General features: G+C 39.6%; 1 protein-coding gene across 1 annotated transcript in view; it reads left to right on the forward strand.

Moving 5' to 3' along the window:
- Window positions 1–14,439, forward strand: part of CFAP91 (cilia and flagella associated protein 91) — a 92,473-nt gene that overhangs the window by 44,478 nt on the left and 33,556 nt on the right. The window contains exon 7 of the mRNA XM_020985879.2: window positions 2,435–2,612. Within this exon, the coding sequence (XP_020841538.1) occupies window positions 2,435–2,612 (178 nt within the window). The remainder of the gene's footprint in view (window positions 1–2,434; window positions 2,613–14,439) is intronic.

The following is a 14,439-nucleotide window of genomic DNA, read 5'->3' on the forward strand; positions in this document are numbered from 1 at the left end:
GAATTATTGCCAACCTGTAAAATTAGTGTAGACAGCCTGAGTTGTTTGTTTTTGATGGCAAGTTGGAGGGTATAGGTAGGAGATGAGAAAGTTTCAGGTGGGGGGGGCGGAGTAATGTCTGTTTCCAAGAGCTATGAAAAGACATCTTTGATTTTATCTGCTCTCTTCCCTTTCATGCAGTTCCTTCCATTTTTTACAGTGAATTAGCTAGTGCTAGAATAACCCACCTTGTTGCATCTGGTTCTGAGAGCAGATTTGGACAGTGGCAAGGGGCAGCCTCTTGAGGGAATGGACAGAACTTGGACGGAGTGGAGAGAAGGGAAGAGAGAGGCCTCGTTGCACTTTCACAAGTAGGAAGTGGCAGGAACAGACTGGCTGCAGAACCTAGAGGAGTTTTGGGGCCCCACATTTGTGGGGATGCTGATCTTGGGGTACTTTTCATTTTTGTTTTTTTAGCATCACTAGCATCTCTAAATGTAGTCAACAGGCAGAGAGGGAGCAATAACCAAGTTATGGCTGAGGGCAATAGTGTCAGAAGATTAAAAAGCTGGTTTTATAGGTAATTGATGTGGTGGTTGATATGATAATTAACAGCATTTTGAAGGTGCTTCAGGAAGTTTGTTAAGCTTGTAGATCTTAGATAATTACACTAAATGACAGTGCCCTGTCATTTACAGCTGCCACCAACTCTACTTTAGAATTTTAGGGGGATTAGGGACCTTAGAGAGCTAATACCATCATTCTACAGAGAAGGAAGCCCATTTTCAGAGATGTCAGTGGCTTGCCCAAAGCCACCTGTGTGCTTGGTAGGGGCAGAGCTGGGACTGGAATCTGTGTCTCAACACCTAGTTCTGTATTCTTTCCACTTTTCCACTCCTCAAACACTGTTTACCGCAAATAACCAATATTTTGAAAAAAATATTGCTCAAATGTATTTACGTTCTGATAAGAAATAGTCACCTCTGATGCCATTGTTTTGAAACATGCAAACATCCATTTAAAGGATGCCATCTAACCCATCCACCCAGCTTCCTTCCCGCCCCCCCCAATGCATTGTAATTATTGGGAGTGGATATTGTATCTATATTGTCACATGGTAATCACTGTATCTCATGCTTTTTAAAAAAAATGTTTTTCTTTTGTAACAAGGAAGGATTTAATCTTAACCAAGGAGAGCTAGGAGAGAATATACTAAAGTGTATAATGGGGCCAGGAGGCAAGGCAAGGACTTGGGGAGTAACTAATCAAAGCTTACCTGAGCTTTTGCTTCCTTTCTGGAATTTGCTTCTGCTGGGGGCTTGGATGTACTGTTAATCTCTCAGAAGTATTTTTGTTTTCAGCCAAAGACAAGGTTTATTAAAGATCCACTATATTAATATTAGACTCTTGAGGAATCTGAGAATCTGTGAGGTATTGGCTAGATTCTAAGAATTTGAGCAGTGTCTGGATTATAAGAATCTAAGCCCTGAAGTTTTGATGTTTATCTGATAGCCATAGCAACTCACAGGGATACATTTTTACCTAGATTGTGGTAATGGTGACCGGTAGCTTACCACATGATCCAAATAAAGTCAAGGGCTGGATCTGACCTGTGGGACAAACAGAAGGGCAGAAAGGACCTTCCAAGTAGAAGGCAGTGGCTGAGTCTGGCTCAGGTAGACAGGAAGCTCTAAGAAGAGGAGCACCATCAAAGCCTTCTAACCCCGGCAATTTATACCCACCACCTTCACATATCACCAGTGCAGATTTTATAAAGACTGTTTAACATTAAATAGTTAAAAGAAAAGGGTCGTTGGGCATGTGCATGATAGAGGGGGAAGAGTATATCTAGAAATGTGATAACAAAAAAGGCAACAATAAAACTTTTAAAAGTTTAGTACTCATTAAAACGTTAGTCAGATACAGTTAATCTAAATAACTGCCATGCCAAAAAGGATGTCTTAAATGTAGTGATTGCAAAATGAACAAGGATTTAACATAGAGTCTTATTCAAACATAGTTTGTTCTCTCTTTTCACACACACACACACACACACACACACACAAAGCAGTGCTAGTATAGACTCATGTCTGGGACATAGACATTAACTTCATTTTATAGAATTGACATTATAATGGCATTTGTTAAAATATATATTACATTCTTGTTTTCCTCAGTTAGGGGTGAGAGCAGTACAAGTATGAGTAAAATAGACAAATAAACATCTTTGCTTCATGACATTTTATTTATTTATTTTTTTTGGTGAGGCATTTGGGGTTAAGTGACTTACCCAGAGTCACACAGCTAGTGAGTGTTATGTGTCTGAGGCTGGATTTGAACTCAGGTCCTCCTAATTCCAGAATCGGTGCTGTATCCACTATGCCACCTAGCTGCCCCTCTTCACGACATTTTGTAATGTTTCTTTGTGAAGTATTGTTATTGTTTTATCCTAAAGGTCGGGGACTTCCAGCAGGACTAGCCGAAGTAGAGATGATTGAACGTGCCAGAGAGAAACGTGCTTGGGAAGCCACCCTTCCACCTCTGAGTAATGGCGCATTATTCAATAAAAGGAGGAAAATGATGAATGACATGGAAAGGAAGGAGTGGGCCTTTAGAGAACATGAAATTGAAAAGTGGGTACTTGATCATCAGTACTATTATTCCTTCACTCATACGTGCTATGTGTGTTATCACAATAATTTTGGGTTGGTTTGTTTGCACATCAAAGTGTGTCTGGTTTATATTTATACCTCAACATGCAGGAGAGCGTTAGTCAATTCAACTGTAAAATACTTAAGTATCTAGAGACCTACTTAGTAGCTCCAAAAACTACCTGTCCCGAGAGAGAGATCGTGAGGTCAGATAATTCAGACAGCTTTACTCTAGCGGGAAGGAATAGGGCTGCTGGGACTCCAATCTAGGGTGTGTTTTAGCTGAGTATATAGCTTCTTGGACTTGCCCATTATAACATTGGTCTTTTCTCAAGCAGTCCTCATCCTTCTGGACTCTTTGCAGCCTTTGACCCTGTTGATCACCCTTTTCTCCTTGATACCCTCTTCTCTCTAGGTTTTCAGGACACCACTCTCTCCTCATCCTCCCCCAATCTATCTCAGTCTCCTTTGCTGGATCTTCATCCAGGTCATGCCTGCTAACTGTGGTTGTACCAAAGGCTGTATCTTAGGTCTGTCCTAGACTGACTGATTGACAGCAAAAATTGATTCCTAGGTGCTTTAAGAAATTAGTAATGCAGTGGAGACTGGAACATTGCCCAGTTTACTTCAGTTCTTCAAAGTTCGATTTCCGTGCTGTGGGTTCTCCCTCTACCAATGCAGATTATAACTCCTTTTTATGTTAGTGGATGGCTTTTTTGAGTTGATGTAGCCAAAATATCTATCATCCTTCCATGAATCTAGTGATAAACCTTTTTGAGTTTAGCCATGTTTGTGGTTGTCAGGTAATACATTGTCTGTGCCCAAAGTTTTTCTGGAAAGTAGGCCTTGGAGAACTCGGGTCTGTTGGTACAGCCCTTGACCAGCCACAGTCACCCCCATCCACAGGGAGGCATGAGAGGAGGACTTCAGTGAAGCTTTGTTTAAGTAGCTAGAAGTAATTAACATGTTAGCATCCATTTGCTAGATCTCCTTGGCAGGGGTAGGGAGCGGGGTGTGTATTTCAAGGCAGTTCCCACTGAACTGGTCCATAAGGCTAGTAAATAGAATAAAAAGTAATAGGTAATCCATAAGTACTTTTCCTTTAATAGATTTAACTCTTCTTAGCCATATAGATGGAAGGACCAGTAAGATTAGGCATGACAATTCATTCCCAGTGGTGATGTTTGCCATCACTTTGTGGTGGCTGCCCATGGGTTTGGTTGAGCAGATCTCACTCCCTCATTCACATTCTAGTACATATGGGGCAGGTAGGTGGTGCAGTGGATAGAGTGCCAGGCCTGGAGTCAGGAAGACCTGTGTGACCCTTGGCAAGTCCTCATCTATAAATGAACTGGAGAAGGAAATGGCAAAACACTCCAGTATCTGTGCTAAGAAAACACCAAATGGAGTTCTTCACCTAAATATTTTCCTGGCTCCCCAGATGCTATCATCATTTATTTGTCTGCCGAAGGATGTTCTTGGAAATGAGATTTACCGTGATACCCCAAACTTTCCATAGCTCTTTTGGTTTTTCTCTGGTGGAGTCCCTCAGCTGAGCTTTAGAAATACAGAATCCCAATCAGGGATGTAGCAGTATTTAGAAGGAATTTTCTAATCCTGAGTTAGATAGTTGTCTGGAACCATGAACTTTGAAGTTGCTTCGGACCCAGGAGTTAAAAGGATACAATTAATGACAGCCTGGTGACTCTCTGCCTGGTTTTTGTTGGCTGTGTGGCTAGCTGTAGTGGCTTGGCCCTACCTCCTCTCCATTAAAAGTGCTCGGCCCACCCTTGTTAAAAAGCAACTTTCTAGCCCTTCTACCATTGTTAATGGGAGGAGAGAGGCTTTGAGGAGCTGAAATTCAGGAGGTGGTAATAGAGAGAAGTTCAGTGATGAGAAATACCCAAGCACTTACAATGCAGCACCTGTCAGAGAGCAGAGATAGGATGCTCAGTACAAATACCTGATGCCCAGAAGTGATGATGGACTATGTGGAGATCCACACAGTGATATCACCAGAGAACTGTAGGGAGCATCAGAGGTATTAGTAGGCCTTGTCATATGTGATGACACAGGTTCACGTGGGATCCTGACATGTGTGCCCTCTAGCAATGTGCTCTGGCCATATGGGTTCCTGGCATGCGCTCTTTCAGACACATTCCCTCCCTATTTTCCTTCCACCCATGTTCTCTGGTCATGTATATTCCCTTTGATCATACTCTTCTCCATGATGTGGTACTTGTGGAAGAACATATTCTATCTGTGCTTGGGAGATCTTTTTACCTTAATTTTCAATACTGAGTAAAGCAAGAGTGCTCTTTCTTCCCACAATTACTTGATATAATTCCAAAAATGTTAGTCTCAGCAATATAACAAGAGAAGAATATTAAAGACATATTTGCTATGCTGTTTATTTAAATGTCTTTTGCTTTCAGCTAATACATCCTCTAATTGATAAAAGTTGATACATCAGTAGGGGCTCATTTGATCCACAGAGTGCCTCAAAAAAATGGATCTTTAAGCTTTTCTTGGAGGCTCTCTGACAGGGAGTGCCACATTCAAAATGTTTTTCAAATTTATTCCTTTTCCTCTATTCCCACAACCTGATGGACTCAAATATAGGTCCTAATCACCTCACATTTCATATTTCATCTTTATAAATTGAATTTCTGTCTAAATTTATCCTGCTACTAGACTAATCTTCTTAAAAATAGGGCCACGAAGAGTCAGACACGACTGAAATGACTGAACAACAAAAGTGTGTGTGTGTGTGTGTGTGTGTGTGTGTGTGGTGACTTTTGGTGAGGGGGAGGGAACTAGCTGGAGGGATGAGGAAAGTCTTCAGTTGTAGGTGATGGCCCTTGTGCTGGGGGGTTCCAGGGGAAGTGCTAATGCGGGAGGGTATGCCAGGGCTGGAGGACAGCCAAGGCCGAGGCATGGAGACAGGAAGTGGGGTATATCTCTTTTTAAAGATGACTGAGATGGATATGTGGACATGGGGTTATTCATTCATGAGCACGTGTAGAAAGGTCACTTCAGTGCAAAGTACAGGAAACATTAGTCCAGGTGGATAAACCCTTGCATAAGCCCTTACTGCCATCATTCAGAGCGTCAGGGGAGGAGCAAGAAAACCTCCTCTGCTCAGGCGGCCAACTCTTCACTTTTTCTATCCATTTAGCCAAGTCTTCATTTATTTTTTTTCCAACTAGACTTTGATTTCATTTGTAGAGGAAACTTCTGGTGAGGAAACCCCATCTACTAATGCATATTTACAACTATTTTGCCACTTTGATGGTCTTAACAGGTTTCTGAGGGGGGGGGGAGGCCAGGATGGGCAGGGAGAGGGCACTGAGAGGCCAAGTGGTTTGCCCACTGTCAAACAGCCAGAATATGTCAGAGGTGGCACTGAATCTAAGTCTTCCTTGCTGTACACAGCCTCTCAGCCAAATCTACTTCAAATAAAATACTTTTTTTGGGGGGGGGGATAGGGTATTTGTCTTCTGAATTATGCTTTTAAAAAATCTTCTGGATATGTCATTTCTCCTGCATATAGTCCTTAGAGCAGGGTTTCTTAACTTGGGGTCCATGAACTTTTTTTTAAAACAATTTTTGATAACTATTTCAATATAATTGTTTTCCTTTGTAATCCTTTATATTTTATTTTGTGCATTTAAAAATATCATTCTGAGGAGTCCTTTAGACTCCAACAGACTGCCAGAGGGTTCTGTGACACACTAAAGTTAACAATTCCTTCTACCTTAGAGCAATTGTTGTCCCTTTAGAGTAGACGGTACAAAATTAGAGATGTTTGGGCCTCAGAAGTGAAATGGCTAAAGAGTTTTGGAAAGAGAAATGAAACAGGCAAATAGGTTTTGTTCATCTAAGGCCTACAGTGTTCTCAAGAAATATTTGTCCATGGCATGTCAGGAAACAAAAGCAGATATGACTTTGAGCATAGATTTTGACCCCAAACAAATAAGGTCGGAAGATAAAGTTTGTAAGCAGTGAAGGTTTCTGAATAGCAGAGATAACATTGATTGCTTTTTGATATGGATAGGGTGTTATAAAATATATATAACATAAAGAAAGCTTGGTGTACATTATGAGGAGAAAGTATGGTACGGTGGACAGCAGGGCGGGCAGCTCTTTACTATCCTATGGCAAACAGCAGTTAGGATTTTGGAACTAGTGAGGAAACCTTCAATGTTTGCTACAGATTTAAATCACTCACTAGCATTCCAGGAAACTATACTGACTGACCTGTTTCTGTCAGATACTGAATTAGGCAAGACCACCCACAAAGAGTTTCTTGTTATTTGGACAAGGAGTCAACCAGATTAAAGGACAGATAATGCCTTTACATATGCCAATATCCAACAATGAACGTCCTCAAAAATGGGTAGGGTTCCTTCCACCTAGTTAACTTCACCACCAGCTAAAAATCACGCCACAGCTTACTTAACCTGGAAGGATTTTGAGAAGATTCCATTTCAGCTTTTTCCATTTACAGCCTAGGCGTCCACGAGGTTGTTTTTCATATTGTTCCTCATACTCAGAATGGCAACTTTGCAGCCTCAGAGGCTAGGATGTTTGGATCACAAAAGTGGCTGTCCGTGTAGAAGAGAATTTAAGTGATAGTGATTTTGGCAGTGTCTGAAAGGTGACCTGTTTTAGCCTGACCAGATGAGCTGATCTGTATTTAGGCTTAAATTACAAGGTGCTGGAAGTGGTTACAGGAGATGTACATGTACAAGATGTGCTAGGAAGGAACACAGGACCAGGTGGAAATCAGCAACCTCCCGGACCATCCCTGCCAGCCTTGAAGGAAAGGTCAGACCCAATAGAGCCAGTCCCAGGCCTCATCTTTCTACACTTCAAGGTGTGCTGTGGGCCCCACTGATGTCAAGCAAATTGAGTGAATGGTAATGGGCACGACAGGGTCCTTACACCAAGCTGTGTAAAAGGCTTCCTTCGGGGGAGAAATTCTCATACCCCTTAGGAGCTAAATGAAAAAGTGCTGACAGCTGGGTCTTTTTGTTGAGGCTAGTTTCCCTAGTGTAGAAGAATACAGCCAAGCCTGTTGAACTGCTAGGGTCTTTATCACTATTTATTATTATTTTTATTATTTGTATTCACATTTTTAAAAATACTGTTTAAATTATTGTTCATGTAAGCATTTATCATCTATCCCTCCGAATGCAACACTCTCCACCCCCACCAAACAGTTTTTTAAAACCCTCAAAACAAATGGTGGGCAGCTTAGCCAAACAATTTGTATATTGACTGGGTCCAAGGATCCATGTCTCATTCAGGATTTTAAGTCCACTGTCTCTTTGGCAAGAGGCAGGTGGTGTTTACCGTCGTTTTAAGATGCAATACTACCTCGGTTGGCCTTGCCCAGGACATCTGCAAGGGGTGGGAAGGATGTCAGAACTAGAGGAAGGTGGTCCTGAGAAACAAACTCAAACAGAAAAGCTGTGTGCAAAAGGGGCTGTTTCATTTCTGGAGAGATGGGGAGGAGGCTGGAGCAGGAGCCTTGGGTGAGATGTGCCTCCCATCTGGCTCGTTAGAGAGCCATGATGCTGTATGCTTACATGTGCTGACAGTTGTTGGAGTCACTGAAGTCAAGTTGTGGAAACATGTTTGAGAAAAGTGCTGATGTGATCAGGGACATAATTATTAACCTCAGGAAAACAAAACAAAACATTGTAATCTAAAGATTTACAGATCTTTGTCATTTCAACAATTGATGCTAAAAAATTCACTGAAAAAAGTAGGGACAGATGGACTTGTACAAGTATTTTTTCTGCATCTTGTGGATTTTGTTTTTTTTTTTAAAGCCTTGAAGCAGAAAACCATAAAGGTTAATTGCAAGCTGCACATCCCTTTCCGATATTTCAGGAGTTTGGTTAAATATTTCAGGCATTTGTGGCTCCTAGTTCTAGGAAAAGATTAAAAAGTTGGAGCAGAAAAACTCCCATCTCTACTCTAAGTTCATCCTCAAGGACTTGAGCGTATGAAACAGCAAAGACAAGCTAAGTGCTCATCCTGATGACATTAAGCTAATGCAGACATTCCAAGGTGACCAAAAAAACCATCTGAAGGCATTGCTGGTCAAATAGAAAAGGATATTGGTGCTTCTGAATAGTAGCTTGTATGTCATTAAGTAGCTGGGTGGTACAGTAAATAGTCAAGTCAGGAGGAACTGAGAGTTGAACCTGGAGTCGGGAAGATCTGAGTTCAAAAACTGCTTCATCTATGTCAGATACATGCCTTTATGACCATAATCATGTCACTTGCCCTTTCTCTGCCTCAGTTTCCTCATATGTAATGTAATAATAGCTCCTGTCTCATTGAGTTATGTGGATGTGATGAGGTAAAATGTAAAGCAAACCTAAGAATGCTTTCTCTCTTTCGCATATATCATATATCATATATATATATACAATGCACATTTTACTTTATATAAAGTACCATATATGTATATGTGTGTGTGTGAGAATGCTAGCTGTTGTTATTGTCCCAAGCAGTCACTAACACCTTCCAAGAAATAGTGACTGCAAGCAAAAATGAAATATCTCATAGCTCTAAGAAATGACGAGCAGGATGCTTTCAGAAAAAAAAAAACCCTGGAAAGACTTACATGAATTGATGCAGAGTGAAGTGAGCAGAACCAGAAGAACATTGTACACAGTAACAGCAATATTATATGATGATCAGCTGTGAACCTAGACTTAGCTATTCTCAGCAGTACAGTGATTTAAGACAATTTTGAAGGACATGATGAAAAATGCTGTCTACCTCCAGAGAAAGAACTGATGAATTCTGAGTATAGATAGAAGCATACTTTTATAAACTTTATTTTTCTTGGCTTTTTTTCTTTTACTGTGTTTTCTGTCACAACATGACTAATATGGAAATACATTTTGTGCGATTGCACATGTATAACTATATCAAATTACTTGCTTTCTCAGTGAGGGAGATGGGAGAGAGAGAATTTGGAACTCAAATTTTTTTTTAAATGTTAAAAAAAATTTTACATGTAATTGAAAAACTATTTTTAAAAATTAAAAGAAACATCTGACGAACAGACAGGGCAAAATATCTGAGATCAGTGTCATACATTTCCTTCAATTCTTGCTAGAGAAAGGAAGACTTTTTGAGATTAGTTGTCAAATAACAGTTTGCAATTTAACAAGCATTATGTTGATAATCTTCAAAGATTCATTTTTCAGGAGAAATAGTTATCAGGTAGAATCGCCAAGTTAATCTTGTGTTTCACGTTTTAACCATTTTAACTATGTAACTATATACTCCCAACAGTGATAACAGCTAAGGTACTACATAAGGCAGAAAAAGCCTTCAAAATTGCTATGAACAGGAGAATCTTGAGGACATCTAGATTTATATTCTGCTGCTATCTGCAAGTTGCTTCTTCAATAGGTGATGCTGCAGAATTAGTGAAATAAACTTTGATACTAAAATTCCCCATGACTGACAGCTTACTGGAATCAATATCTCAACTGAAAATTGCAGTCATTATTGATTTCATGTCACATATTCGAATGATGTATAATATATTCTTTAAAAACCTCTAGTCAAATACTAAATGCAGCCGTCAGAAGCTCCTAATATGTTCTCTGTTACACACACCACATGCATATTGTCTTGGATTGCCACTTAGAACTGTCAGGAAAGAAATCACAAGAGAATGGTTAAGTTGAAATATAATACGCTTGGGGTGACCGTATTCTTCTGCTAAGCATTGGGGAATAGACCTGCGACTTCATTAGCAGAGAGACCTGCCCAGTGAAGAAACTCCCTCTAGAATACAGTTCAGCACCTTTTCTTTGTGACTCGTAGTCTCCGAGTTGCCTAAAGCAGAAGTGTCAGACTCAGGGCTTAGAAACATATGGCCCGCTAAACTCCCAAGTGCAAGCAAACCAGATTAAAATGTAATTGAGAAGTATTTAACAAATTAAAAATGCAATACAACATACATAGCAATTTGTAGTTTTCTAAGTTATTATGGGGCCCACAGGAATGCATTCCTATTTCTGCCATTTTGTCTTAGAGACGAGACTTGAACTCTTGTCTCCCTGGCTCTGAGGTCAGTTTTCTACCTACTATGCCACTTTGCTTCTCTTTGACCAGTTGGTGAAACAGCACCAACTACCCAATACATTGATTACTAATCACTTTGGGCTATTTTTTCCAGCTCTGATGCCTCTGGAGCATGAAGGCTATGCTGAATCTCTTTAAAGGCTATGGCATGGGATCACAAGCCTGGCAGGTCCTACTCCACTGGAAAATCTTAGATTTGAGATGGTTAGCAGCTCATTCTGTTTCTGTCTTCTGAGGATCAATCAGCCTAGCAAAGTTGGAAGAGACTTATTGCTAGCATGTTGGGCACAAAATGATGTTGGGGTGGGTGGATGGGTGTATAGTAGCTCAAGAACCAGATAAGTCTTAGACAAATTGTGGTATGCATTAGTGGAAGGTATATGTACCCCAAATAATTTCAAGTATTTTTGCAATCATCAGTAATGAAGCTACTTCTATACAAATGTACAGAAATGACAAGAATTAGGAAGTTTGAAATCTCAGAAGCAAGGCTGAGGAATTAACACAGCTGAACGTCCCAGTTAAGCAACCCAGGTCAGTACTGACCCAGTACTGATGTCATAAATGTTTCCTCATGATATATTTAAAGTGGTATTTATTATATCCCTAGTGTGTACCTGATAATACTTCTTTTTCCAAAATTTTTAAAAAAATTTTATTTTCAGATCCATGTTCTCTCTCTTCTGTCTCCATTCCTCCCTGCTCCCAAATCCAGTTGAGAAATCAAGAAAAATAAAATCTCTGTTACTAACATTGTATAGTCAGGCAAAACAAATTCCTGCTAGTTGTTGTTTAGTAATTCAATTGTATCCAAGTCTATATGACTTTATGGACATTGTCCATGGGGTTTTCTTGGCAAAGATACTGGAGTGCTTTGCCATTTCCTTCTCCAGTGTGTCTCCATTTTACAGATGAGGAACTGAGGCAAATAAGGGTTAAGTGACTTGCCCAGGACCACACAGCTAGTAAATGTCCAAAGCCAGATTTGAACTCAGATCTTCCTGACTCCAGACCCAATGTTCTATCCACTGAGTACCTAACTGCTCTTAAAATTCCTGCGTAGGCCAGGTTAAAAAAATACATCAGCGTGCTCTCAAAGTTCATCATCTCCCTATTAGGAGGGTAGGTAATATGTTTTATCATGAGTTTTTTGGAATTATAGCTCGTCATTGTGTTTATCAGAGTTCCCAAGTTTTTATCTAAGTATTTATCTTTCCAATGTTGTTATTATATAAACTATTTCTTGGTTCTACTCACTTCATTTTGTATCAGTTATACAAGTCTTCCCATGTTTCTCTGAAACCGTCCCCTTCATCATTTCTTTCAGTACAGTGGTATTCTATCATGCTCACGTATCACAACTTGTTCAGCCATTCCCCAATTAATGGGTACCCTCTCATTTCCCAATTGTTTCCCACCACACAAAAGTGACTATAAGTATTTTTGCACACATGGATCCTTATCCTCTTTCTGTGATCTCTTTGGGGGTATAGATCTAGTAGTGGTATTTCTGGGTATTCACAATTTAATGATTTTTGGAGCATAGTTCCAAATTACTTTCCCGAATGTCTGGACCAGTTCACAGTTATGCCAGCAATGCACTGATGTGCTTATTTTCCTACAGTCCCTTCAGTATTTATTTTCCTTTTTTTGGTCAGTTTTGCTAGTCTGATGGGTATAAGATGGAAGCTCAGGGTAGTTTTAATTTACATTTTTCCAATTAGTGATTTGGGCTGTTGATAGCTTAGATTTCTTCTTCTGAAAATTACCCATTCATATACTTTGACCAATTTATCAATTGGGGAATGGCTCTTATTTTTACAAATTTGAATTTGTTCCCTGTGTATCTTAGAAATGAAAGCTTTATCAGTGAAACTTGCTGCAGAAATTTTTCTCCATATTTCTTCCATTTACCAAAATATTTTCTAATTTTAACTTTATTGATTTTGTTTGTGTAAATTTTTTTTAAATTTTGAATAATCTGACAATTCTTAATATCACAGGCTTGAGGGATTAAAAAGATAACTTTGTCAAAGAATCACAGAATTAGAACTGGAAGGGCTCTCCAAGGTCATCTTTCCAAAATCTCCAATTGCCTTTTCAGTAAGGTTGTATCATCCTGGAATATGTTATGTTTTGGGAAAAGTTTACTGTTTTACTGGAAATAATGCTTTGAACAAGATTGTTGCTAAACATGAGTACATAGCCTTAACACTTTCACAGTTTGGAGAGACAGATGCTTTATTACAAAAAGACACTGAAAATGCAGAAAGGCATCTGGTTAGTGTGGAGACACAGTTCCTCCAAAATGAAACACTTGTCAAGCCAAGGGTTTATACATGCAGAAAGTCGACTGTCTCTTGCAGATCTAGCCTCTCCAAATACATCTCCATTAGATGATGCAATCAGTGAGCCGTCCCTGCTATCAGATAGAGAATCATTTTTATTTAGAGTTTTTTCCTTGTGTAATCTAAACCTGGAAAGAAGTGGTGGGTGCTTTATAGTAAATAGCAGACACTTTTACCAAAAGAATTGAAAATCATTTAGCTAGAAAACATTTCGGATGCAAAAAAGGTCTCAGTGACCTGTTTTTCTTTCTGCCAGCAATAAAAGCTGTTTCAGGAGGCATTTTAAATGAATTTAAAATATTAAAACCAGAAAAATATGTATGTATCCTTTGAATGTTTCTAATTCCAATTGTGGTTAAATTTTTATTTTACTTAATTTTTCCGTATGCTTTCCCAGCAATTCATAGTGGCATGTATGTTCCTTCTTCTTATCCTTGTAACAATATTCTTAGCAGGGACGTGTAAGAAAGCCTGGTGGACATGCTTGTCACGTTTGCAGATGATACAAAGGTGGGAGGGGTGGCTGAGAGGTGTCAAAGACGAGATTTTAAAAGTTTTAATAGGTTGAAGCTAATAAGGTAAAATGTAATGAATGAGTAGAACCAGGAGCTAGTTTATATAATAACAACTTTGGAAAGATAAATAACTTTGAAAGACTTAGGAACTTTGATAAACACAACGACCATCCAAGTTCCAAATTCCAGCCTATACTTGGAAAACAATCAACCGCACAAATACAGGATAGGGAAAGTGAGGCTAGACAGCAATTCATATGAAAAAATGGAGAGGTTTTAGTGGATTCAAAGTTCAGAATGAGTCAGTGCTGTGACATGGCGATCTCCAAAGCTAACAAGGTCTGCGGCTGTGTGCTAAGAAAGAGAGAATATCCAGAACAAGGGAAGTGATAGTCCCTGTAGGGGACAGCCCTGGTCAGGACATATCTGGGATATTATGTTCAGATCAGGGCATCCGGTTTTGGAAAGGACTTTGACAAGCTGGAGTGTATCAATAGAAGGATGACCAGGTTGGAGATGGGACTGAAAACTGTCGTATAAAGATAATTTGAAGACTCTGGGAAGGTTTAGCCTAGAGAAATGAAGGCGATTTTGTTGTTGTTGAGTTGTTTCAGTCATGTCCGACTCTCTGTGACCCCATTTGGGGTTTTCTTGTCAAAGATACTGGGGTGGTTGGCCATGTCCTTCTCCAGCTCATTTTACAGATGAGGAAACTGAGGCAAGCCTACTTAATCCTGGTTAAGTAGGAATGACATAATAGCTGTCTTCAAGTACTTTAAGAGCTTCTATATGAAACAGGAATTAGATGTGTCGTTCTTAGAT

This window comes from Phascolarctos cinereus, unplaced genomic scaffold (assembly GCF_003287225.1).
Source record: "Phascolarctos cinereus isolate Bilbo 61053 unplaced genomic scaffold, phaCin_HiC Scaffold_726;HRSCAF=1367, whole genome shotgun sequence".
Lineage (NCBI taxonomy): Eukaryota > Metazoa > Chordata > Mammalia > Diprotodontia > Phascolarctidae > Phascolarctos > Phascolarctos cinereus.